A 26,650-nucleotide genomic window follows, 5' to 3' on the forward strand; every position below is an offset into this window, starting at 1 on the left:
ACAGGCACCTCCAAAACAATATATCTAAGACTAAACATATCTTTTTCATCCAAAATCTGCTCCTGCTGTATTCCCTGTCCCATTTTGTGGCACCACTATTCACCCAAATGGCCCAGCCAGGAATTAAGTGTCACCCTAGATTCCTCGCTTGCTACCTCCTGCCCCTTCTAACCAGGAACTGAACTCTTGAGCATACGCTTTCTGTCTCTGATCTATCCTGACCTCTGGACACCTATGCAGCGTTCACAGTTCAAGTCTGCACCACTGTGTTCTTGGATCGTTACAATGGTCTAACTGTTCTTCCTGCACCAGTGTGGGCCTCCCTGAGTCCACCCTTCTCAGTTACACAAGTCAGATCTTTAACCTGCATAAGCCTTATGTCACTCCTTTTGCAATCCTTCGATGCTCCCCACGACTTTCATAGCTGAGTGCACGTGCCTTAGTTTACACTCCGTTGTTCAGGACGGCTCCTGACTCTCAATCCAGCCCAGCCTTTTTATGCAGAAACAGAAACTTGTGTGCATTTTTGAAATGCTTCTTAGCGAGGCATGCCTTTGTGGTTCAGATCAGCATATAATTTGGCTGAGAGAAAGTTGCTAAACATGACAATTTGGTTGAAACCTAATTTCCAGTTTGGGTATACCACAATAATGCCTCATAACTCTTGTCAACTGTGAGCTGCCAATCATTCAATCATTTCTTCTAAGGGTTTTTAGGAAAAGTTAAAAGTTAGAATAACTCAAAGGGATGAGTTGGAACAAACTAAATATCCGACATCATAGGACTAATCAAAATAACCTAAATACCCAACAGTTATTGAAATCTTCCCCTTTTTGTAGAAAACATAGTTATATGTGTATTTAAGTTGCATTAGAAAGGATGTAAAAGGATATATGTTAAAGGCTTACCAGTAGTTCTGTGTGGGTGAGAGTTTAGAAATACTCTGATTTTTCTTAATGATCATGTGCTATTTTTGTAAAAAGAAAAGGCCAATAGGATAGTCCTCTTCTTAATTCACCCAAACTATCAATACTAGAAAAAAAGACAAATACTATTTACCAAATATATGTTTTTCTGGAAATATCTTAATCCTATGGTTTTCCACTATTTTCTATAACACCCTAGTTCCTCAAACTTAAATGTCCTTCCCCATTTCCCACCCCCATCATTAGCCTTTTTTTAGCCTGGTATCTTCTCTATTCATTAAAAATCCAAATCACCTTCCCTGAGAAGCTTTTCTTGACCCCATATCTGACTTTGGTCAAGGGTTTATGGTAAACGTCACAAGTTGGACTGGCTCACAAGTCGAATCCATACAACACCTGTTTTTGAACAGCTTGCAAACTAAGGAAGGTTTTCACATTTGTAAATGGTAGGGGGAAAAAATCAAAGAACAAAATTAACAACACATGGAAAGTATATGAAATTAAAAATTTAGTGTCTATAAATGAAGTTGTATTAGGACTCGGCCACCTTCATTCACTTGTGCCTACGGCTACTTTTGCCCTGCAGTGGCAGAGATGAATAGTTGAACAGAGACCAAATGGCCCACAGTGTCTAAATTATTTATTCTCTAGCTCTTCGCAGGAAAAGTTTGCTAGCACAGAGGATGCTGCTTCCTCGGTGCCCGCACAGGACCCTCTAGCTCAGTTCTTGCCCCTGATCCTGGAAGGCATGATTTGCTCAGGATTCCCACTGCTTTCAGCTGGAGGAGACTTTTTTTTTTTTTTTTCTAGGGGCGAGGGGAGGAGGGAGGGGCGAGGGGAGGAGGGAGGCGGCCCATCTCAGCCGCCACCCACCCCTTTCCGTGTCCCAGCCCGCGTCCCGACGGCCCCGGCGGGGTCGGGGCGGGGACGAGGGTCGCCGCCGGGGCGCCACGCCCCCCCCCCATCCCCCCGTGGCGGCGGGGGAAGGACGGGACAAGCCGTTAGCGCCCAGGGCTGACTTTCAAGAGATCACAGCGAGGGAGCTGCTCTGCTGGTAGGACCGGGCCCCAGAAGCAGGTCCTCGCGCAGGGTCTGGCGCCAGGCGTCCCACTAACTGCGCTGCGACTCGGCCGAGGGCGCGGCCCCCTTGCGGCGGCGCCCCGTTTCCCAGGGTGACGGGGGAGGCTTCTTTCTGACTCAGCTCGGCTGCCTCACGGCGGGGCGGGGGCCTCGGGCCCGAGGGGCACTCAGGGAATGCGCGATGCGGGAGCCGTGGGGCAGCCCCCCACCCGAACGCACCACCGCGCGGCCCGCGCCTCCTCTCCGCCCTGGGCGGGGCACCCTCGGTGTGCAAGAGTGTCTGGACCGGAGGCGCTCAGAACATGCTTGTGGAAGTGTTAAGTGCACCGGTGTTGGTACTGTATTTCTGAGTTTTATAAAAAAAATTTTTAAATATATCTTTATTGATTTCAGAGAGAGGAAAGGAGAGGGAGAGAGAGAGATGGAAACACCAATGATGAGAGAGTCATTGATCGGCTGCCTCCTGCAGGCCCCCCACTGGGGATGGGACCACAACCCAGGCCTGTGCCCTGACCGGGCTGGAAGGCCGGTGGCCTGGATCCTGGGTCGGCGCTCAACCGCTGAGCTACACCCGGCCCGGCTGAGTTTTATAATTCTTAAGTCAATTCTTAGTCTTTTATATCATGTTATTTGATGATTGACGAAAATAAAGCTTTACTTCCCAAGCCTCAGAAAAACAAAGGAAAAGACAATGCTAACTTTGTCATAAAAGGAAGTAGTTAAGAGGTCCTGTTAAAAATATATTGATTTACCCCCCTCTTCGGTGCATCTCAGTACAGGCACAGCAGCCTGTTACCTCCTCCTTTCACTCACTGGTAGCAACTACAACTGGGCAGGTATTAAATCAAGATCCTGCTGACACTGAGTTATTAAACACCTGTGGCAGCAGGGCTCTTGGAGCCAGCGAAACTCAGCATCCTGGCCCCATTTCAAATCGGAATGAGGTGTTCTTTAAGAGATTAATGTGCAGGTATAAATCATAGCCTAAATACTGCATCTGGGCTCGGACAGCCTCTCTTCCAGTGAGCTGAAAGCTCTTCTACAGGAGGAGCAAATTAGTTTTCTTACTAGCTCTATGAGTTTGCAGGAGGGATGAGCTTAGGATCTCTGTCCTGGTGCTGAATAACATGTTGCATGCTTACAGGATTGTCTTCTGAAATGACATTCTAGAAGTGTTTTCCTGAATGATCAATGTACTCAGTATCTGTTCATACCATACTTGTCTTGTTATGGGCTTTATAATATTTCGTTTTGTAGACTGAGTGTGTGGGTACATATATTTATTTCATTCTGTGATGCACCTAGTAAGTGCAGGCTGCTCTTTTCTGAGCCCCAAAAGTCCTAGCAAGGCAGCCTTTTGAAATGCAAAGGAAACTGTGTCTCTTAATCACTCCTGATGAGAAGGCCTGGCCAGCCTCCCCAGCATGGCAGCTCCTCTTTCTCTCCCCTCACCCTGGGAGTCGCCTCAAACCCTCTTCCTGAAACTCATGGTTTCACGGACAACCCAGTTACGAGCAAACATTTGCTCCTCTGCCTCAGCGTGATGGAATTGGAAGCTGTGCCCATTTAGAAGACCCTCATTCTCATGTACACAAAAAGATCGGCGGGGGGTCTTCCTCGGCTTTCTGTTCTCAATCCACACGCACACATGCCCATGCACCTTTTAAAAACCTACATTTTATCTTTTATTTCTTTGAACAGCAATAATGGGCATGATTGTGAACACCAATGAAAAGGGGTAAAACTAGTAAAGTCACTACCAAGGGAAACGGAAATCCCCACCGCTGTTCTAAGAACAGGGGGACTTTGGGGGACTTGAGCAGAGTGGTGCAGGGGAGCACAGGCTATACAGTTGGAGACAGCCAGTCTCACATCCAACCTCACCCTCGCTGAGCCTGGGTTTCCTCATCTGTAAAATGGGATAGCACCTTTTAATGTTGTTGTGAAAAGTGCATGAGAAAAGGTAGTTCAGAAAATGTCAGTCACTCCACGCACAGAGTGAGGACACTGACCTACCTCCTTAAGAAAAATTGTCAGTTGTTCTTATTGAGTAAGAGAATGACAGAACAAGAGAAATTGACTAAAAGACACAGAACCAGGGACATTGAAACATGGAACAGCAGACTGTCATATCTCAGAGGGTAGTGGGGTGGGGTGGGAGGTGGGAAGAGATTAACCAAAGAATTTATATGCATATATGCATAACCCATGGACACAGACAATAATGGGGTGAAGGACTGGGGAGGGGGCAGGAGTGGGATGGAGGGATCAATGGGGGGAAAACTGGGACACCTGTAATACTTTACTTTTTTATTTTACTTAAAAATAAAATTTAAAAAGACAGACCCAAGAACTATTGGAGAGTTTTCTAGTAAAACTGAAGGTAATTTTCATTGAAGGTAATCCAAAGCGACCACTGTTTTACTCTGTAGGACACAGAGGAAACATTGCTAATCATAGTTATTACAAGGGACTTTAGAAGAGATTTATAGCTTTCATAAGTTGGAGCGGAGCACTAGAGCGGAACAAAGGTAATCTCTGAGAGGTCTTTCTCTTATTTGAATTCAGATCTTTCTTGAGTGAGAGGGAATGGGGCAGTGATACTCCATGATTATAGATACATGTGTCCTTGTCTCTGGATGTGTGTCATGGATGTTGACACCACCACTATGTGTGTAGGGCACAAAAGGCTGAGACCCACTGGACTAGGGCTCCTCCAAGGAGAATCTTTAGCATCAGCCACCAGATAGCTCTAAATTCAGGGGCCTATCTTTCATGCATTTTTCATGCATCTTTCATAAATTTCCTGTTTACCAAGAAACTTTCTAATTTTCAGTTTTTCTTCTTCCATAAACAGTTCATTTTAATTATAAATGACTGAACTGACCTATCAGCTTTAGGGGAATGTGGGGGTGTCAGCAGACATCCTGGGTCCAATATCAATGCCTCCAGGATAATAATGTCCACTTTGGGGTCTTTTCCTGAGTTTTTATCTCACTGCCAAGAAGATTTTAAAGAAAGTTTCCAATTCCAGACCTTTAGAAAGAGCTTGGATCACGTTTTTCTTGGAGAAAACAAAGAAAAGCAAATGCTAAGGACCCAAACCCTTTTTGGGTGAGACTGTAATATATTTAATATTTAACAATGTTACATACACACCTGAAAATGTATCAACTCACAAAAAAATATTAGTTTGTTTAAAAAAACAAAAAAAGTCAATCCAAATTTATTGGGATTACAAAAATAACAGCACATTTCATTAACTCAACAGCTCGGAGTTACCAACACATCCAAAGATATGAAGCATCTTTCAATAAACTGCTTCCTGCCAATACAAGTCTCATGACATTAAAAAAGAAGTTTATTTTCATATTTACAGAAGAAACATGCCGACTGTTTCTCAAAATTCTCTTTGGAATTAATGGGCGAGGCTATTTTTAAAGTCAGGGTACATTTCAAACTGAAGAAGGTATTTTAGAAACATCTCACGATGCACTTTGTTTAATACCAATGAACAATTCTGCATCTTCTTCTAAAGACTGTGCTTTTATCGCAGAGCATCTGGAACTTCCACCTACAAAAATAGGGGATATTCTTTCAATAAAAACAACACAAGTGATAAAAACATCCCTAAGGTATGCCTCTAGCAGGAACTCAGATATAGACTGGATGTTGCTACCTGGCATTAAAAGTGTATATTACGAATTGGGTTTGAAACCACTGGCAACTCTATGGTAAGCTTTTTGACAAGCGATGAATCCTTTTTGGAATGCAGGTTGTACTCCCTGTTTGTTTGTGTTTTTTATTAAGGAAATCAAGATTTTTATATGGTGGGTGCCCTTCACTGGGCCTGGCCCTCAAAGGACCTAAGACTGGCGCCCAGGCACGTGTCTCAAAGGGAAACTGCTCAGCAGTGACCTGCCCCTGAGGCTGCAAACGTGGTGTGCTTGCTCCTGCGTGTTAAAATAGCAGTAAGTATTTTGGGGCGACTGAGCCCGGGGCCTGCTCGTGGGGTACTCACCCGCCTTAGCCGTCTTATGCTGCTCCCCCGAATCGCCTCCATGAGGTTGTCATGAGCTGACCTCTGCGGGGTCGAAGGCCGGGAACTCTCCTCCGCCTTCTTCTCTTGCACCGACCTCAGGGAGTTTTTTATTTCCTTGAGGAGGTTGTTGGGCTGTTTCTTAACCTTCTTGCCTCTCTTCTTTTTCTGTCCGTTCTGTAGCGCCCGCTGGGCGCTCTCTTGCTGCTTGATGACTTCGGCGATGTTGCGGGTGATGAGCTTCTTCTCCGGGAGCGACGGCGGCGGCGGCGGCGGCGGCGGGGGAGGGGGAGGGGGAGGGGGCGCCGGCGGGGCCGCGGGCGAGGCGGGGCGGCTCCGCGCGGGTTGGGCCTTCTTGGGGAGCTTGGGGGACGACCAGGGCGACGGCCGGGGAGACGCGTAGGGCGAGGAGCCGGGCGTGCCCCGCTGCCAGGCCGCGGGCCGGGGGCCGGGCCCTCCGTCGCCGCCCTCCTGCTGCTTTTGCTCCTGCATCCGCTTCTGCCGCTGCTTGTCCATGTTGCGCGTCAGGAGGCTCGTCATGCTCATCCGCGGCCCCGGGAGCTCGAAGTGGTAGCCGAGGCGCAGCAGCGTGGTGTTGTCCTTCAGCAGCCGCACGATCTCCATCTCCACCTGGCTGCCCATGATGTGCCTCTGGTTGTGGAAGCGCAGCTCGGTGAGCACCGCGTTGTGCTGCAGCGCGCGCACGATGGCCAGGATGCCGCGGCCCGTGATGAAGTTGGACTCGATGTTGACGCTGGCCACGTGCCGGTTCACCTGCAGCATGGCCGCCAGCGCGAGCGCGGCGCTGTCGTCGGCGCGCGTGTTGGCCAGGCTCACGGCCCGCACCGCCGTGTTGCGCTGCAGCGCCTCGGCGAAGCTCGCGAGCGTCTGCGCGCTGATGTTCTCCAGGTTGTTCAGGTTCACCTCCGTGGTGCCGGGGTCGTTGGCCCGGACCTTGGCCAGCACGTCCTCGATGACCGTGGGGTTCCCGCTGGGGTGCGTGGCGGCCGCGGGCTCGGGGTGCCTGCCGCCGTGGCCGTTCGTCAAGGTGATGTTCTCCACTTGACTTTTAAATGTCTTTGGCCCGGAGCTGGCGGAGTGGGCCCCGTCGTGGGTCAAGGCTCCATTGATGCGTTTCTGGTCTTCAGCCGCGCTGTCCCCGCCGTCGCTGTCCCCGCCGTCGCTGTCCCCCTCCTCCTCCTCCTCCTCCTCCTCCTCCTCCTCCTCCTCGCCGCCCTCCCCCTCCCCCTCCCCCTCCGTGGACACCTCCTCCGAAACCTCGCTGTTACTTTCCGTGAAGACGAGCTCCTCCTCGCTCTCCTCTTTGTCGTCTTCTGCAACCTAAAGAGCAGGGGTCATGGTTAAGTTTGTCCTTCCCGAGCACGTTTGCTAAGTTTACAAAGTGACAGACGTGGCTTCACGGCAGGGAAGCCCTGGAGGGCGCGGGCCTCGATCTAACGCGCTTTAAAATTTCCCACCCGGTGGCGTGAACATTCCCCGCCTGCCAATTATGAAATGCTTGTAACCGAGATCCGCTTCTAATTAAGTTAGCGGGTTATTTTTTGGTTATTAATTCAGTTATTTAGAGCAAATTTTGGCGAATACTCCATATGTTGGGAAAAACACTGTAGTCGTTTCGCGGACATAAACAAACATTACATGTTGACAACTGTAGTCTACATATTTAAATCCAAGAGTCCCCGCTTGTGAACAGTGTTGGGGAAATGATTAGCACGGGGTCCCACGGAAGCGTGCAAGGTGACTGGTTCTGTTGTCCTGTGGGTGACTTCCTGCGGCAGCTTTAACACCTGCGGGTCGATGTTGCGACAGGTGCTAAGCGGTGCCCCAAGTGGGTGCATGTGTTTACTCAAGGGACAGGTGAACCCACGCATTTACTAGACCTCTTCAGTGTAAACTTAAAATTACAGTAATACATATAGAAAACTTTTCTGTGAAATTAACCTTTCATATGTACTTAATTTTAAGTACACAAACATGTCAACATAAGTAAAAACAAGTAAACTAATTGGTAAAATTTTTAGCATACATATTCGGAAAATTTACTTTATTATATAACCAACTTCTGGCTTTAATGGACACCCCCTCGCCCAAATTAGTCCATTATATCGAGGTTTTACTGTGTGTGCATATATATATGTATAATATTTATACACATATATACATATGCCACATCATTATGTTGTACACATAAAATTAATACATTATTGTATGTCAATTATATCTCAATAAATAAAAAAAGAAAGAAAAAGTAACACATGGCAAGTAATGCAAAAATATATAAGGAGAAAAGTTAATCTCCTATGTGACCAACACTAACATTTCATTGAATAACTTTCAACAGCTTTTTAAAAAAAAATTCTTTTTAATTGATTTCAGAGAGAGGAAGGGAGAAGGAGAGAGAAATAGAAACATCAATGATGAGAGAGAGTCATTGATCCGCTGCCTCCTGCACGCCCCCATGTGCCCTGACCGGGAATCCAACTGTCACCTCCTGGTTCATAGGTCGACGCTCAACCACTGAGCCACGCCGGCTGGGCTCAACAGCTTTTTCTACAAACATTTCTTTTGTTTTCTGCAGAATAAATATTCAGAACTCAATTTATTGAATTAAAATTTACTATCATTTTGCCACTTTGAACAAATAAATTGGAACTTCAGCTTTGGAAAACCCTTGATAAATTTTTTATCCTCTTCACTACTTACTCTGAACTGCTTGACACCTCGCTTTACTTACTTACAATTTAGAAAATTCAACCCTCCCCTCTGGAATCACCCCTCACCCCTTTGTCCTTGCTTACTTCTCCATCCCAAACAAACAAATGGCAACAAAAACATACAACATGTTACTGGCTTTCTTTCCTTGAAAGTTCAAAACTTTTCCTAAAAACTGTCTCTCAGCAGATGTGACAGGAGCCAGGTGCTGTCTGCCCCAGCCTGGCTCAGTGTAGACAGAGGCAAGGGCGTCATTTGCTTCTCCAACATTTGTCTCCCTCTGGGGTAGAGCCTGGCACAGGTTCTCCGAGCCCCCACACCACCTGTGAGCTGTTGCTGCCCCTGTCCCCGCTCTGGGGAAAGCAGCTCAGGGAGCAGGGCTGCTCTCAGGGCAGCAACAGGTCAAAGCTCGGCTCTGTGCAGGAAAACACTGAGGTCACCCTTTTCAGCAAATCAACTTGAAATCTCACGCTAGCGCCAGGTGAAATGAGACGGACTGCAGAAACTAGACTCTAACCGTAATGAGGAATAGCGGGGAACAGGAGAAAATCTTGAAGCAAGCCATTGCCTCAGCCCGATGGTCTTAAATTATTTACCGTGTATCAATTATGAAAGACTTTCAGGCAAACACAATTTCGTTCTATTTTTGTCTCTTCTGTTTACAAGACTCTGTACTAAGAAGTCCAATTGACTCCTGTCTTTGTCTTGCTATCTTTTCTGTTTTTTTTTTCTTTTTAAAAAAAGCCCTTGCTGGCCTGGCCTGGCTCTGTGGTTAGGCATCAGCCAATGCGTCAAAGAAAGGGTCACAGGTTCGATCTCTGATTCCTGGTCAAGGGCACATACCTGGGTTGTGGGTTTGCTCCCTACCCCTGTCGGGCCATGTGCAGGAGGTAACCTCACATTGATATTTCTCTTTCTCTTTTTCTCTCTACCTCCCTCCCCTTCTACTCTCCTCGAAAAGCAATGGGAAAATATATATATATAATAAATTGGAAATTGCTGACAGAGTTCAATTTTCCCATGTTTCTCCCCTGTCCCCAAAGGATTCTTCCCTTTACATTGGCAACTTTTTTTTTACCCTGAGGGCTCCTACTGCCTGAGGCATGTGGAATGAGCTTTGGATAACACTGTGCTTGTCTCCAAGTTTGTTTGCCCAGTTGCTATCACAAAATAGCCTCCAGTTATCCACTTGTTTGGAGTGGCAGGCACCAAGTGATGGCCTGGGGAAGGGGTCAGCCACTCCTGGGATGGCTTGTCTAGTCTTAATTTACTCACTTCTTCAAGATCAGGAGGGATAGGGACACTGTGTGTGTGTGTGTGTGTGTGTGTGTGTGTGTGTGCGCATGTTTAGCTGTTTCCATATTTGCAGGAAAGGGGCCTGTCTCAAAATTCAAGGTATAGTGCCTTCAATGCCACCCTTAAATTTTATCCACTTTGGTTTTAAAGAACTTTAGGCTTTATCTGCAAGAGATGCCCCTCAAAACGCACTTTCTCCCAGAAAGCTTTCTTTGACACCACCTGAAATCATCTTTGCGATGCAATCCCACGGCATTACACTCCCCCCTAAAAAGTGCCTATTTTAATAAGTTGTTTGTCATTTTTCCCAAAATGCTGTTAGCAGGGTGAAGATAGTGATCATGTCTGTTTTGTTCACCTAGCTCAGTTCTCAGCATGTAGCAGGGACTCAAAAAATATTTGCTTACTGAATGGATGTAAAATGACATTGGCTAACAGCCTCTGAGTCAGGACTAGGCCTAGGAGAAAAGTACTGACAGGGCTGGGTGGAGGGTAAGGTACTGGTTTGCCTGGGACTGAAAACTAGCCTAGGAAGCAGGGTTTTTGGTTCTAAAATCTAGATAGTCCCAGACAGTCTGAGGTGGTTTGTCACCCTAGGTGAGGGGACATCTAGGAGAACAACAAAAGGGAGAAAAGTGTTTAGAGAGGGGAGGTAAGAGGATGCAAAAAAATCTGCCTACTTTCTAAATTATTTCAGATCTCCTATCTGCCACTGCTCTGGAGTTAATCCTGATCCTTGTGAGAATGGGGGTGGGCAGGTGGGGATGCAGTGAAGCAGTGATATGTACCGTTTCTCGCCATCACCTCCCTGGCACCATTACATGATCAGGGAGGCAAGAGGCTTGGTCTCCTGTTCTGTTCTGGGTCTACCTGTAAAGAGCTGGTTGACTTCAGACAAGTCCCCTCTGCAGGGGGTGGGGCTTCTCAAAGAAACTCCAGGATAGTTGAGTGGTTCTCAAACTGTAGTGTGTGTCATAATCACATGCAGGGCTTGTGAAACCAAAGAATGCTGGGCCCCACTCCCAGAATCCCTCGTTCAGCAGCTCTGAGGGAGGGTAGAATTAACAGTTCTGAAGAGTTCCCAGATGATGCTGATGGTCGGGCACCCACATTTTGAGAATTGTGGCCTTTGTGCCAATAGAACTTGGTTTGAATTTCAGCTGCTTTTAAATTGTTGTTCTCAAATGTGTTTGTTTGTTTTTTAATTAAACACTCAAATATGTTTCTTAACCTCTCTTAATACTGAGTTGTCATGTGCATAAGGTAAGAATTCAATGAAATAATGTGAGTGTGCGCAAGCTAGGGGAGCTAGAGCCTTGGTCTCCAAGGTTCCCTGGAGGTATTTAGTGTAACATAACTTTGTGTGAACCCAGGGGGCAGAGGCTGTCATTCAACAGGAGTTGAACATGATTTTCATAAGTTTTTATAGAGCCAGTAGCCTGATAACAAAGACCCCCATCTCCTTCTCCTGGCAGTTACTGTGCTGCTCCTCACGCTGCCATCCCCCACCCACCCATCATCCGCTTTAAGCTTTTTCCTGTGGTGGGAATGGATTTACACTCTCCATCAGCAAGCTTCTGCTCAACACTCCTTGTGACTACAGAGACAGCTGGCCAACAAGCAAAGCGTAGCGGGAGAAAAATTAACTAGCCAGAAAGGAATCAAAGTTCATCAACACAGCAGCCTCTCTAATTGACTTGATAAGCCATTGGCAGGGATCAGCAAAAACTTTGGCAGGATCAGGTGAGTTCCATCAACAGCTGACAACAGGCTTTGCCCTTTGTTTCCCACCAATCTCAAGACATTATGACATTAAAATGCCTTTGTTGGGTTACTGTTACAATGACTGTCTGTCCTGGATCTTCTGAGTCAATTTTAACCTTTTTATTAAGGAAATTCTTTAATAACTATAATAAAATGTCATATTTTATGTATTTTAAAACACATTCCCACATCAGGAAAAAGAAAAAAAGACCTCTAAAAATTATGATTGTGGAGGAATTGACCCTAAATCCTGGCCAGCCATGTGTGTCCTTCTTTATCACCTCCCCCTCTAGCTCTTCCATGCAGCGGCCACCGTGGCCTTGGCAGACACTAGCCTGATCCCAGTGACCCTTCCTGCAATGATTGACATGGACAAAGCTCACACGTATCTTGCTACAAATGTGGCCCACACACCCTATCATCAAGATCATCTAACAGCGCCTAGATTAGTACTGTGGAAGTCTTTACTGTTGGCTTCAAGCCATTTTGGTTTTAGATGATTCCAGTGGAGTACAGAGGTTTTAAACTATTGCTCCTGACCTGTGTTCTTCCAGAAATCCAGAAATTGGTTATATTAACATTACTATTTTCTCAGAGTGTAGTTGTTTGAACTCCTTCTTTTAATGATTCATTTGGCAAATTTAAAGAAACTGTTTACTGGGCAGAGAACAAAAGCTTGATAGACCTGTGCTCCAATATAAGTACATTTCCTGGCCTCAGAATCACTATTGTAAAGTAGGAAGAAATCTTAGAGGCCATCTACACAGGCATGCTTAACCTGGGCCCTCGTGTGGGTTTTGGATGCATGTCATCATTCTGAAATTCTGCGTAGAAATTTGTGTGTGTAGGCACAAGTACACATGCATTTTCTTAAGGAGAAGGTCCATAACTTACCAGAACCTCAAAGGGGTTTTGGTTCACACACACATGATAAAACCACTGGCTCCCACTCCCTCAACGGACAGATGGGAAAGGGAACCCTGCAGAAGTGACTCTCTGTTCAAAGTCTAACAACTTAGGGACAGAGAAGGGACTAGAAATAAGGTCTCCTGACCCTCAGTCCCATGTAATTTCCTACCACTCCACACTTCTTGGTATTGGGAAAAAAAGTATTTTTACTGTTGCCACCATCACAGTCAAAGCAACAAGAAGACCCATTTTTGTCTTTATAGAAGAAAATAAATTTACTTAACTGATATATATATACACATATATATACACACACACATATATATGTAATATGTATATATATATATGTATAATCTCAGAAACAGATACTATGCCACATCCTCAACTTGTAACTCAAATCAGGCTTCCATTTGGCAAAATATCTAAACCTACGCTTTACTTGTGAATTGTTTTCTTCTTGAAGATTCCATCTTTACTTAGCCAGTTACAGGGCCCCGGCCCGCCCTTTCACATGTCACTGCCGCCTGGGTGGCCACAGACATTACACGGCTCCTGCAGCCTGAGGCATTTTTCAGCAGCAGGTTGGAAGGAGAGAAAAGTGCGGAGGGCTGCGAAGGCGGAGAAGGCCGGGGCCGGGCCGGGGCCGGGCCGGGGCCGGGGCGGGGCGGGGGCCGGGGCGCGGGCAGCCCCGCAGCCTACCTTGGCGCACTGGCCCAGCCGCTCCCGCTCCAGCAGCTGCCGGGACTCCTGCTCCCAGTAGGCCAGCAGCGCCTCCCTGCTGAAGGTGCCCGTGGGCGTCTTCTCCGTCAGGCTCTTCTGCCGCATTCCCACGGGGAGGCTGCGGTCGGGCTCGATGTCCTCCAGCTCCCTCTCGAGCTCCTTGAGCTCCTCGGCGGACAGGGAGGCGAGGAGCTCGTCCTCATCGATGGACTCGTACTTGCTCAGGCCCCTCCGGTAGCCGAAGGTAGACATGGCCCCGCCGCGCGGCCCCGGGGGCGCGGGACCAGCCTGGGCAGCCGGACGCGGGGAGCCGGGGCGGCAGCTGGGCCCGGGCGCCTGCGATAGCCTTTTAAGAGGGCGCTGCGGCCGTGACAGTGCGGCCCGGGGTGAAGGCATGGGCTGTTTTAAGCATCAGACGTCAGCTAGACATTTGAACACGAAGAATGTCACATCAGTGGTGGACCGAGGCCTCCGACCGGCGGGGATTACTCACGCGCTGGCCAGGGACGGATTTAGCCGAGCCTGACAGCCCGGGAGGCGGCCGAGGGGCTCGCGCGGGCAGAGCAGGCTTCCTTTGTACTGGAACGGGGGGGGGGGGGGGTGACAGTGACTTTGAAAGTCACTCGCTACCAGCACCGTGGCCGTGAAGAGATTCATTATACTCTCAGGGGCTGGGGATGACGCTCCCCAGCTCTGAGCAGTTACCCAGCTTCTCCTAGAAACATGCTGGGGTGGCCCTGGTGGGGCAGGCGGCGATGATAACAGAGCACTGTAGATTTTATTTTATTTTATTGCATTCTGTAGTTTGCAGAGCACTTTAGAACAATTTTCTGAATCACAGCAAGTCACGTGAGATGACTAACATTATCCTCTTTTCCAGATTTTGGCAACCAAGGCTCCGGGAGATGAAGTGGAAAATTTGAAGTCAGACAGCCAGACTCAGAAGTGGCTCCTCCACTGCACCAAATGGCTTCCCTCTCACCCACCCAGTATTAGTAAACACTGAGATTCACAAGTAAAACTTTGGAAAGACAAATGATAATACTGAGTATGATTTATTAAGAACGGACACTGTGCCAGCCTAGTGTTAAGCATTTTCTGTATTTCATCTCATCTAATTCTACAGTTCTGTAATGTAAATATTACCCATATTTTACTAATATGGACTCAGAGAGGTCAAGTAACTAGCCCAGGGCCACAGAGCTAAGACATGGTAGAGCTAGAATTTGCACTCAGATTTGTGTGTGGGCTGGAAACTGAAGAGAAACCAATTCAAATTTGTATATATGCTCAAATTCTTATGAACGTGATAAAATATATAGTTTATCACTTTGTAAACATACCATTTTAACACAGAGATAGATAAAAGTCTGTTGAAATATACATTGATCAATACATGTAATATATATGATATTTTGTTTATATATTCAGCAGCTGGTGAATGCATAAAAATATTTGGGTCATTTCTAGGTATGGATTACTATAAATAATGCTGTTGTGAACATTTATATGCAAGTCTTTGTGTAGTCATGTGTTTTCATTTCTCTTGGGTAGATAGGTATGTAGTTGTGGAAATGCTGAATTATATGGCAAATGTACATTTAACTTTTCCAGAAACTGACAAACTATTTTCCCAAATGGCTGCACCGGTTTACATTTCCATCAGCAATGAAGAGAGTTCTAGTTTCTCCACATCCTAATTTGTTATTTTTTTTTCTGATTATAGCCATTTCAGTGGGTATGAAATGGTATCTGATCATAGTTTTAATTTTCATTCCTCTAATAATTAATGATGTTGAGCATCATTTCATGTGTTTGCTGGCTCTCTTATATCTTCTTTGGTAAAATAGTTATTCAGATCTTATGCTCATTTTTTAAAAAAATATAGCTTTATTGATTTCAGAGAGAGGAAAGGAGAGGGAGAGAGAGAGAAACATCAATGATGAGAGAGTCATTAATCGGCTGTCTAGCCCACAACCCTGGCACGTGCCCTGACCGGGAATTGAACCCCGATCACCTGAATCCTTGGTCGACGCTCAACCGCTGAGCCACGCCTGGCCGGGCCTTATGCTTATTTTTAAAAATGGGCTGTCTCTTATTGGGGCATATATTTTTCATATATTCTGGACTTTATCAGATATATGATTTGCAGATATTTTCTCCCATTCTGTGGCTTGTCTATTGGTGTCTTTTGAAGAGCAAATGTTTTTAATTTTGATGAAATCCAGTTTATTATTTTTTTCCTCCTATTGCTTGAGATTTTGGTGATATAAGAATCTCTTCCTAGCTCAAGGTCAGAGAGAATTACTCCTATGCTTTCTCTTAAGAGTTTTATAGTTTTAGGTTTTTATATTTAGGTCTGTTACCCATTTTGCTTTAATGTTTGCATATGTGTAAGGTAAGAGTCTAAGTTCATTCATCTTTTTGCATACAAATATCCAATTTTCTTAGCTTCTCTTTTTGAAAAGACTATTAAATTGCATTGGTGCCTTTGTAGAAAATTGTCCATAAATGTTGGGGTATCTTTCTGGACTTTTCAGACCTGTTCTATGGATCTGTGTCTATTTTCTTATGCCAATACCACATGGTCTTAATTACTATAGGTCTGTAGTATATATTGAAATTGCAAGTGTAAGTCTCCCAGCTTTTTTCTTTTGCAAAAACCACTTGGCTAACTATTATTATCTTAACTCATTACGGTGTACTGCTTCCAAAAATAACTACAACTCTTTTCAGTGATACTGAGAGAGATGATTATAAAATTAGAAATGATGAATTCATTGGATTTTTTTATGGCCCGCAGCTCGTACTTTTGTGTAGCCTCAGTGGTAACACATATTTTTTTAATGTGAAAAAGGTTTGGTTTTTGGAAATGATGTCAAATCGTTATAGCCAGATCTGGTGAATAAGATGAGTTATTCATCTGTATAATGATATTTTAGGTGAAACAACGAACAATGATTAAAACTATATAAAAACCTATGTGTATTTTGAAAAATAAGATGAGAAGAAAATAAATGAAAATGATAGCACAGATTTATTTCTTCAACAATTATGTATTGGCCCATATGATATGTGCAAACTTGGGAGTATGTTTATGTACAAAAAAATAGTGGAATTGTATTTTACTCTCCTTTCTTTCTCTCTCTTGTTTTTAAATTTTCTGTAATATTTTAATATGGTTTATATTTCACAATTTATTAAACCCACACTACATGTCAGATTCTATTTCAGGTGCTGGAGATAATGCAGTGAAGAAAATCAACAAAGTCCCTTTCTTCATGGAGCTTACATTCTAGTTGGGGGAGACAGACAATATACAGGGTGTCCCAAAAAATGTATACACACTTTAAAGCTGATAGCTCAACTTTGAAATGAAATGTATGTTAATAAACACTGCCTTTAAAATTATTCAAAGTGTGTGTATATATTATTTTGGGACACCCTATCTCAATGACCAAGTGATACAGAACATATCAGACAGAAGCTCTATAGAGAAAAACAGAGCAGAGAAAGGGGAGAAAGGAGATTGTGGGAATAATATTTCATGTAGGAAAGGTCCTTGTAATAATGTGACATTTGAGCATAGACCTAGAAAGTAAGGGCTTGATGTGTACAGATTATAGTACTAATTTAATATGATTATAAAATCACATTCTCCAGGTATTCTTAGAATCGCAGATTATCAGAATTCAAAGGGACCTTCAACACATGAATCCTCTCTTTATCACTTCTGTTAAGTGGTCCCCGAGTGTTTGCTTGAATACTTTCAGTGAAAATTTTACACTACCAAAAATTCATTCCATCGTTGGATGGCTCAGTCATTACAAAATTCTCATTTCTATTGTGTTGAAACGGATCTCTTGAAAAACCAGCCCACACATTTTAGTTTCTCACTGGAACAACCCAGAATAAATAGCCTCACGTGAATTTCTTCTTAAAAATTTTAGGTGGTTCATGAATGACTGTGAAATGACTGCAAAAGAGGAGACATTAAAGTGTTTGCTCTGTGGCAGTATTATTGGGGGGAAAATGGCCTCTCAAGGACACTACCTTAAAACAATGGCCATTTAGATATCCTAGTATATATGTTAAAATCACTCTGATTATGATAATAATCACAACTCGTAGGGGATCCTAGTTCACTGGAATCCCCCTTTAAATGTTCTCCACAAACTTTAAGTCCATTGACTATATAATTGTGCTGAGAGACCAAACACTATCATCTGACCCTGGCTAGACTCAAGTATGATGAATAATTTAGATTTCCTTGCAACCTTGTCTATATTGAGAGGGGGGGAAAATCAAATCATATTCCTAGCACCCCAGCATTTTCTATTTTGGGATTTTCACTTGAGCACATTGTGTTTTTGAGCATAATTGCTTTTAGAGTCAATGATACTACAAGCCTTTTCAAGATTAGCATCTTTTGTTAAAAAAAAATCTCTATTGGGGGGAGAATTATTTTCATGGTTACTGATTGGCAATCGGATACACACTACTTCCCATATATTGGCAAATTCCCCTTTCAGTGAAAACAGTGTTTCCTCTTTCAACCTTTACTTTCTTTGGTTTCCTCTTGAAAAGGCTATTATTTGTTTATTAAGCACATGTTTGCCAAGTACCTGCTGTGTGGACAGGTACTGTGCTGGAAGCTAGGATTACATACAGAAAAATAGAAATTGATCTGGGCCCTGCCCCCAGGAGTTCATACTCTGGGGAGACAGGCAAACAACTGACAGCAACAGAGTGCAGGGGTGGCTCTGCCAAGCTGTCAGCAGAGGAGAGAGGTGGAGGAAAGATGAAGCAGTGACATGGCCCACCTGGGAGAAGCAGGCAAAGGCACAGAAGCTGAGAGAGCTTTCCCCAGAGAGAGAGACCTCTGAGCAAACCACAAGAGTATGAAAGTGAAAACAAAATCCGGGCATTATTTGGTGTAGGGGTGAAGAATAGGTGGAGATGGTCAGAATAGTACAGCTAGTTTTTGTGCTCTCTCCCTCTCTCTCTCTCTCTCTCCCTCTCTCTCTCCCTTTCTCTCTCTCTCTCTATCTATCTCTATATCTCTATCTCTATCTCTATCTCTATCTCTATCTCTATCTCTATCTCTATCTCTATCTCTATCTCTATCTCTATCTATCTCTATCTCTATCTCTATCTCTATCTATCTATCTCTCAGCCCCAGTATCATGCCTGGCACATGGTAGATGCATATAGATGTTGAATACTTTTCATTTGAAGAACCGTGTCAAGGAGTTTGCACTTATCATCTACTATTAAGTGGAAATCTCTAACATTATCCAGTAGCCAGCATTCAGAGTCATAGTTTGCCTTCTTAAACTTAGGCAACTCCTAATCCTAGCAAGAGTTGGGAGAATACCAGAGCCTGAACAAGAATAAAACTCATCAGCACCCCCAAAAACCAGCAGTACCAACCCTGCCAGCAGATCTGGTATTTCAATAAATAGTATTTACAGGCAGTGATTGGAGACCTTCTAACTCCACTTGCAGTGACTGTGGCCTAAAACTCTACATGGCAGGAGACTCCCACTGCCTATAAGTGAGTTACTTGGCTTGTTGCTATGTCCTTTTGGTTATTAACAGTAGAAGTGTTGACAGGCTCTACCAACTGTTTCTTTATTTTCTTTAATAACACCTAAATTTCCAGAAGAATTTGGAAATTTCTGGAATTGTTCATATTACGTAATGTCTATATAAGCATTCCTATTTATAGCTCAACCTGCTTCAAGCCCGTAACGGCATTGCCCTCTTTCTGCCTCCCCTTACCCAACCCTGGCTGCCACGCTTCTGAAAACGGCACCCTTATCTGCCCAGGTGCTGCGCCTGTGTGTTACCTCTCCTCTGCTCACCGACATTGTCATGCTCACTCGAAAGGTCTCAGTGTCCCCCCCTTGTCTCACCTGGAGTCTCGGCCGCTGTCTTTTTCTTCAATGACTGCAACACGACTCCCCGATGCATTGTGGCTGGACATTTCCTCTCTCCCACAGTATAGCCAGATAACTCCTGGCAAACACTAGAGACCCTTGAATGGCTTCCACTGTGCTTCAGACAGGATCTTTCACCCTGGACCCTCCCGGATCAGGACCTGCTCACCTCTCCAGCCTCAGCTTGGGTGTCTTCCTCCAGGTCTCACACGGTTTCTGAGCCTGCAGGTACTCCGGCTCCATCCTCGAGGGGCTGCGCACGCTCCCGCCTCTGCCTGGAAGGCTGTGCCTCCCGCCCTCGGGTCTTCAGTATCAGTCTCATGGGGAGACCTTTCCTGATTCGGGGGACCAGCTTAGTTCCTCCAGCTCCCATAAAACTCCATTCCATGGCAGCATCCCGTTGGGGGTCACTTGTTTTGAACTGGTTTTCACAGGAAAGGCATTTTTTCCAAAGGAAAGGGCCATGCCTGCCCATTCACTGTGCCCAGGGCCTAGTATAATTATTAGGTTTTTAAAAAATATCCAAACAAGATCAATTGCAGTGTAGGCAGGGGTAGATTCAACTCTTATAGAGCCTGAAGTTTATACGGTGTTGAGCACCTCTTTAATAAAAATAATAATAATATATATATAAAAAATTAGTTGAGAGACTGTTTGTTGTGATAAGGGAATCACAACAAATGACTAAGTCTGCAGTAATCTGAGCTTCTTTCTTCTAAGATCTTCTTAAGCAGTGTCCAAAAATGCTTACAGAGAAATGCTACCTAATTGTAACCTGGCTTCTCTGTCCCTCTCATACACTCCACTATTCCTGGGAACCCCAATACTCGCAGGGACTTGGGAACTTCTTCTTCACAGTCTATCTTCCTCTGAGTGTGGCCCCAAACTAATGAATGAGCCCAACTGGCCACTATCTGCTCATATCTCATGATGGCATTTTTGTTCATTTCATGAATGCCTTTCTTATTTAAATCATCCCCAATTTGCTGCTGAAGAAACATGGTAAGCATATGCTATAGTTTCATTTGCAAAGTGGGGAAACTGGAAATTCTCTTATTCTCACAAATATCCAAGGCTGTTCCTAATTTTCACCACCCTGCCTCTACCCTTGCCTTTTTTTTTGGTTTTTTTCCAAGCTTATATAATCTCTCTCACTGTACAAATGCAAGATTGCTTCCTGGACTAGATCTATCATGTTTCCCACTTACACAGGAGGATTTGGGTTTTCAACATTTCCTAAGACTGCTGAACTAAAGTAATGAATGACCCCTAAGGAAGTTAAGCTTCCGACTTCACTCCGTCTGTCTGAGGGAGCTTCTCAGTTGGCCTCAGAGAGGCTCCCAGGGGGAATGTCAGGCTAAGGTCAGGCTCTGGGCGGACAACCACCAACCAGGCCACAGGGATTAGATGAGAACTGGCAATACCCTTATCAAGTCTTCACTCTCAGGCTGGGCAGCCAAGCAAATCTCCCAGCTATGCCAGCTTGTGGTAGTGAGCATGAGTCAAATTTAAAATTATTAGAGCTATTTATAACGATATCTTGCAATTGTATAATATTTATAGTTTGCAAAATGCCTTTACATACAACGTGCCAAGCAGTCTAACATAGTAATATGATTTCCATTTAATAATTGTGTGGCCCTGGCTGGGTGGTACAGTTGGTTGGGGCGTCATCCTGTACACCAAAAGGTTGCGGGTTCAATGCCCGGTCAGAGGACATATCTAGGTTGCAGGTTCCAGCCCCTGGGTGTGTGCGAGAGGCAACCAATCGACTTTTCTCTTTTGCATCATTGTTTCTCTCTCTCTCTCTCTCTTTCAAATCAGTAAAAACATCCTCAATGAGGATTAAAAAATATTGTGTATAGCCACTACTTACTGTGTGTGAGGCAACATTTGATGTCATGGACACTATTATTTCCATTTTATAAAGGACAAAAATGGGTTTTGAGGTTCTGAGAGGTTAAAAAATCTCTTTAAGTATACCTGGCTAGTAAGCAGTGGTAATTAGAGTCATGTTTCATACATCCAAGTTGTTTCTCATGTTGAGAATTGCTACTTTGTCATTTCAAAAAGTTCCAAAGTGAAAGACAAGGAAGTCAGACATTTTTAATTGACCATCTAATGCTTTCCCTTTAGTATAGTAGACTCAATTATCCTTTGTTGAATTAATTCAAGCATGTAAAAAATAAGTCCCATGCAAGCAAATGGCAAGATAAACTGGTAATGTTAAAACTGTAAAGACCAAAAAAGAAAAAAGAAAAGAAAATGATTTCTGGAAAAAATCAGAAACAAAGAAAGAGCTGAATTTCATCAATCAGGTCTTTCATCTTATGTTTCAGATCATCCATATGGAATTCCACTCATGAAACAGGGAGCAGATTTGATATATATCATACAAAGTTCTAATGAAGAAAATTTTACTTGGGGTGTATGGAAGGTGAGGTGTTCATTCATTTCTGCAACCAGTTTCCTATTCCCCCGAGTGTTGGTGTATGGCTTTGTATAGATTTGCTCACTGTGGTATTAGGAAGAATGATGTAGCGGGTCAGCACCCAAGATGGACCTTGTCCCTGGGAGGGCTCCCCACCTCAGCTGTTACTTGTGAAAACTCCAAGTTTTGCAGGGGAGTGGTAGCTTAAAGGGCAGAAAAGCTGAGACCCTGCTGGGCAGAGGGGCTGGAGAGGTAACTTCAGTGCCGGAATACAGGAATATGGGCACTCGGTGTGCCCAATAATGGGACAGTTAGTGCTTGAGAGCTGGTATCTTGTTACTGAGCTTTTTCATTTGCAATTTATCCTGAAAATCTAAGGCACTGCTTTTTCACAGAGACTCACAGTTCCTCACTGACCTTTACTTCCATAGTTCCCCTGTGCTCTTGAGATCCATGGCCTTTTGAACATTTGCCTTCTCTGATTTTCCCTTGGCTCTCGTTTCCAAAAGCCGTGCCCCCACTATTCCTTGTTTGTCCTTTCCGCTGCATCCCAGGGAATCAGAGCTAGTTATCAAGGGTGATACTAAAGACCCACCCCACTGGTGACATGATTCCTTGTCAATTCATGCCCTTAATAGGACAGGAAACCTTCATTTTTAGCTGTCAAAAACACACAGTTTTTGTGTGTTTGTAAATAATAATAACATGGGAAAATCATATCACTCCCCCCCCCCCCGAAAATGTCAGTTTGGCAGAGCAGGCCCCCCCTTGAAAATGTCAGTTTGGCAGAGCAGGCCGCGTTCGTTTGGGTTGAAGGCCAGCGAGACTGGTGAAAAACAGCAAGCAGTGTGCTGCCCTTAAACACTGTCTTATCTGCTTTTAATGGTCTTATCAGCAGAGCAAAACTAATAAATCGTGTGCTGCCAGCACCAGAACCAAGTGCTTCCCTCTGAGCCAGATGATTTCGTTGTTTAGTTGGGCCACCTCGGCGAGAGTGTAAACATGGCATCACACTCCTTCTATTCTTTTTAAGTGATTTATTCAGATGCAGTTTAGATCCCCTAAAATTCACCCACTTTAGTGTAAAGTTCAATGATTTTTTTCAGTCAATTTACCAAGTTGTGCAACCATCACTACAATCCAATTTTAGAACATTTCCAGTATCCCCAAAAGATTCCTGTACCCGTTTGGAGTTCATCTTTGTTCCAAACCCCCAGTCCCAGGCACCACTAATCTGGAATCATACACTCCTAGTCATTTGTGCCTGGCTTCTTTCACTTAACCTAATATTTTTGAGGTTCATCCATGTTGTAGCATGTTGCTGAATATTATTTTGCTTTATAGTTATGCCATATTGTGCTTGTTTATTTGCCAGTTGATGGACATTTGGGTTGTTTCCAGTTTTTGGGTTTTATGAACAATGCCCTCCTAATCTGAACTAAAAATGTTGGGGTGGAAAGAATTCAGGGTTTGGAGTGAGGAGACCCAGGGTGAGTCCTAGCTTAGTTAACTGTAAGATTGACTTCTTTATCCATAGAGGGGAGGTAATTAATCCCTTCCCTGCCCTGCTCCCAAAGTACTTGCAAGAATCAGATGAGATGATGTATGTGGAATGCCTATGAACCATAAAACACAGGCATTATTATTGAAGTGGTCTTTCTAGAATGTACTTAAGTGAGCAAGATGCTTCTCAAGATTCCACATTCAAAAAGCAAACAATTAAGCTTTTGATCTATAGGAAATACCTACCCATTTTCTTCTATAGACTTGGGGTTCTCACCATCTATCCCTTACTAAAGCTGGATATTCAGAAATGCTTTAATATGATTCTGCCTCTCTTAAACTTACTTGCATTCTAAACCTTACTTTTGATTGTCAAATAAAAGGCGTTGTTTGAAGAAAGGGTCTTTAGATATCCTAGAATCACTGTAGGAAGTCAGACTCAGTAAAGTTCAGATTTAATCAGGCCATCCTCCAACCCACAGATTCAATTTAGTCTCTTGGGTACCTCAGGTGACTGGGAAGGGCAAGCTCCCGATAAAAGGTCTGGAGTCAGAGATGAGACCACGTCAGGGGCTTTCAATGAGTCACGCCTAAGTAAATGTTACCATTGTCTAGTGAAAGGTGATTAAATTTGTCACTTTATTGAAACAGTATTAAACCAACTGGGATAACCAGATCTTTAGGGATATTCAGGAATTCATAAACATATATTGCTGACCACTGCATGTCTTGTCAAGTTATTTGACTTCCACAAAGCTTAAAAAATCGCTTCCTTGAGAAGCCAGTGCAGACTTAGCTTCACATAGAAAGAACCTGATATCTCACACCCACTCAATCCCAAGTAAGTATCACATTTAGCGCCCTTCACACCTTCTACCTTATCCAGCACTGTGAGCTGCTTCCAAGAAGTTTTATCTTAAATCTCCCTGGGAGATCCGGGATGGAAGAATTCCAAGGCAAGAGAAATGGCTGTTCCCAGTTTACTGAAATCTGAAGCACAGAATGTTAGTACCGGTCAAGTGCCTCTGGTGGAATCACTGGCCAACCCAACATTAGAAGTCAGGAGCTCCCAGTGCCCAGATTCAAATTACTAGGCTGTCTCTTTCCAAAAACAGCAAATCCCCAGACATCTCTAGCACTCCCTGAGGTTACAAAACAAGGCCATCGAGGTCAAATAAGTCTATTCCTTCTACACATCTTCTCCCTTGAGAAGCCCTTCCTTCCTTTTTCAACAGTTGACAATCAAGGCTTTACTAAGTAAAAGCAAATGTGAAGGGCTACATGCTGTTGTTTTTATTCTGTGACTTTTCTCAAACTATTTATAAATGATAGGATGCCATGTACATCTCTATCATTTTTCATATTTTCACATATAAGCATGACAATCTGCAGACTTTTACCATAAGACTGAGGTTCTTAACTTTAGCAACTCTGGCACTATCACTATCATTGTGTAATAATGACGATAGCTCGAGTTTCACATGTACTTACTCTACGTTAGATGACTTATTTCTGTTTTTATCTCATGTCTTGTACAAATTCAAGCAGCTAATAATTGGTGGAGCCTGGTTCAAACTCATGTCTGTTTTACTGCGAAGTATATGTTCTTATCTACTGCATTATATTGTACTGCTAATATGCCATACTACAATGCATGCATATATGTATATTATGCATGTATATGTCATATGTATGTACTGTGTATGTAAGTATGGATGTATACAGGTAGTGTTTCATTTTGTCCCATGAATAACTTGATGTAGTTTTGAGTTTTTACATATCCTAAATGACTTCTGATATGGAAGGTAACAATATATATGAGTGATGTGTCTTGAAACCAAAATTTGGTTAGGGATGTCTGGTAAAAGGCCATGACAAGGCTTAAGTGTGGTTGTCTGTGTCATAAACCACTGCATCTTTTTTGTAGTTTTCATGCTGTCTGACCCATATGTACTGATTTTTCAAAAGCACACATTGAAGGGAGTGTTACCTATGAATATATGCTGTGCAACACTTGCACAATCGTTTTCACATTTTCTGCACTGCCATCCTGTTGTCTGGAAACATGCACCGTGGCTCACAAAAATGATGAGTCATATTCTTCAGGAGGCACTTGATTTCAATGTACTTACGAAATTATTTTAAGTTGGAAATGGAAATACTATTTAGAGATTGTCTACTGAAAAACTAAACAAAACACATTCAAATGAGAGGTCAGATCTGTTTCTACCCAGGCTTTTTGTATAATACAAAATAGAATCCACAATGACCAAAACAGCCATGACATTTTGGCAGCATGGAGTGATGTCATCAAAACACTATCACATCGATTTCACAGAGGTTAAATAGGCACCACTGTAGAATGTTTGGCTTCTCTAAAGGCTCATAGGGATGAGCAGCTGTTGCCCTCTCCCAGATAAAGTGACATATTGTACAACAAACAGAGTCCTAGTTAGAGAGAAACCAATTCCCTTTACCATCCAGCCAACTCAAAAACAAAAACACTGCTAGGAAAGTTAAAAATGTGATAAGAAAAAGACCAAATCCATCTTGGACACAGTGATTGCCTTAGTTTCATAGAATGCTTTACAAATACCAAAAGAACCATTTTCAAAACCTATACCATGTGCAGTGAATTCTATTTACATTCATGTATTTCTTGAATATATTTACACAATCTACATTAAAGAAAATGTCAAAGCTTTGGTGTACTGGAATTTATTTAATATCTTGAACATATTTATACAAAAATACATTAAAGAAAATGTCAAAGGTTTAGTTTATTTAATATCTGAAGTCATATGGCAAACTCACATCCTTGTTATTATTTTTTATATATTTAATGCACTATTTACAGGTAACAATGCAGTTTAGCCTCAAGTAGGAGAGCAACAGAGAAATTGTGAAATCCTGTACTTAAAACATTATCATTCTAATTAAATACATTGCTGTTTAATTTATATAAAAATATATCCTCTAGGGAATACAAGGGGTTAAAATTATAGTCCTAATAGTACAGGTGATTTTTATACTTATTTATGTCTCAAAGATAACTAAAGCTAATACAGTGGTACCTCGGTTTTCGAATGTAATCCGTTCCAGAAGACCGAGTTCTGAAACGTTAGAAAATGGAGGGATTAACAGCCAACAGCTAGGCCTCAGGATCTTGCCCTGAGCGGAAGCCGTGTGGCATGTTCGACTTCTGAGGCATGTTCAAAAACTGAAGCATTTACTTCTGGGTTTACTGCGTTCCTAAGCCGAAATGTTTGCCAACAGAGACGTTCGAAAACTGAGGTCCACTGTAATT

The 26,650-nt window shown here is 43.6% G+C and overlaps 1 protein-coding gene across 1 annotated transcript; it reads right to left on the bottom strand.

Annotated features, from left to right (window-relative positions):
- Positions 1-4,499: 4,499 nt before the first annotated feature.
- Positions 4,500-13,739, bottom strand: LMOD2 (leiomodin 2). Its single transcript, XM_081147463.1, has 3 exons — positions 13,447-13,739; positions 6,028-7,386; positions 4,500-5,580 (listed from the first exon to the last, which is right to left on the bottom strand). The coding sequence occupies exons 1-3, from the start codon at positions 13,717-13,719 to the stop codon at positions 5,554-5,556; spliced, it is 1,659 nt and encodes a 552-aa protein (XP_081003589.1). The 5' UTR covers positions 13,720-13,739; the 3' UTR covers positions 4,500-5,553.
- Positions 13,740-26,650: the final 12,911 nt, after the last annotated feature.

This window comes from Miniopterus schreibersii, assembly GCF_964146895.1.
Source record: "Miniopterus schreibersii genome assembly, chromosome: 9".
Taxonomy (NCBI): Eukaryota; Metazoa; Chordata; class Mammalia; order Chiroptera; family Miniopteridae; genus Miniopterus; species Miniopterus schreibersii.

What these genes read in the sequence shown, in the direction of transcription:
- LMOD2 (XM_081147463.1), bottom strand. Translation starts at nt 13,719, where the DNA reads ATGTCTACCTTCGGCTACCGGAGGGGCCTGAGCAAGTACGAGTCCATC. An exon ending in GGCTGGGCCAGTGCGCCAAG is followed by an intron (nt 7,387 to 13,446) that starts GTAGGCTGCGGG and finishes CCTGCTCTTTAG; the next exon opens with GTTGCAGAAGACGACAAAGA. An exon ending in GCATAAGACGGCTAAGGCGG is followed by an intron (nt 5,581 to 6,027) that starts GTGAGTACCCCA and finishes CTATTTTTGTAG; the next exon opens with GTGGAAGTTCCAGATGCTCT.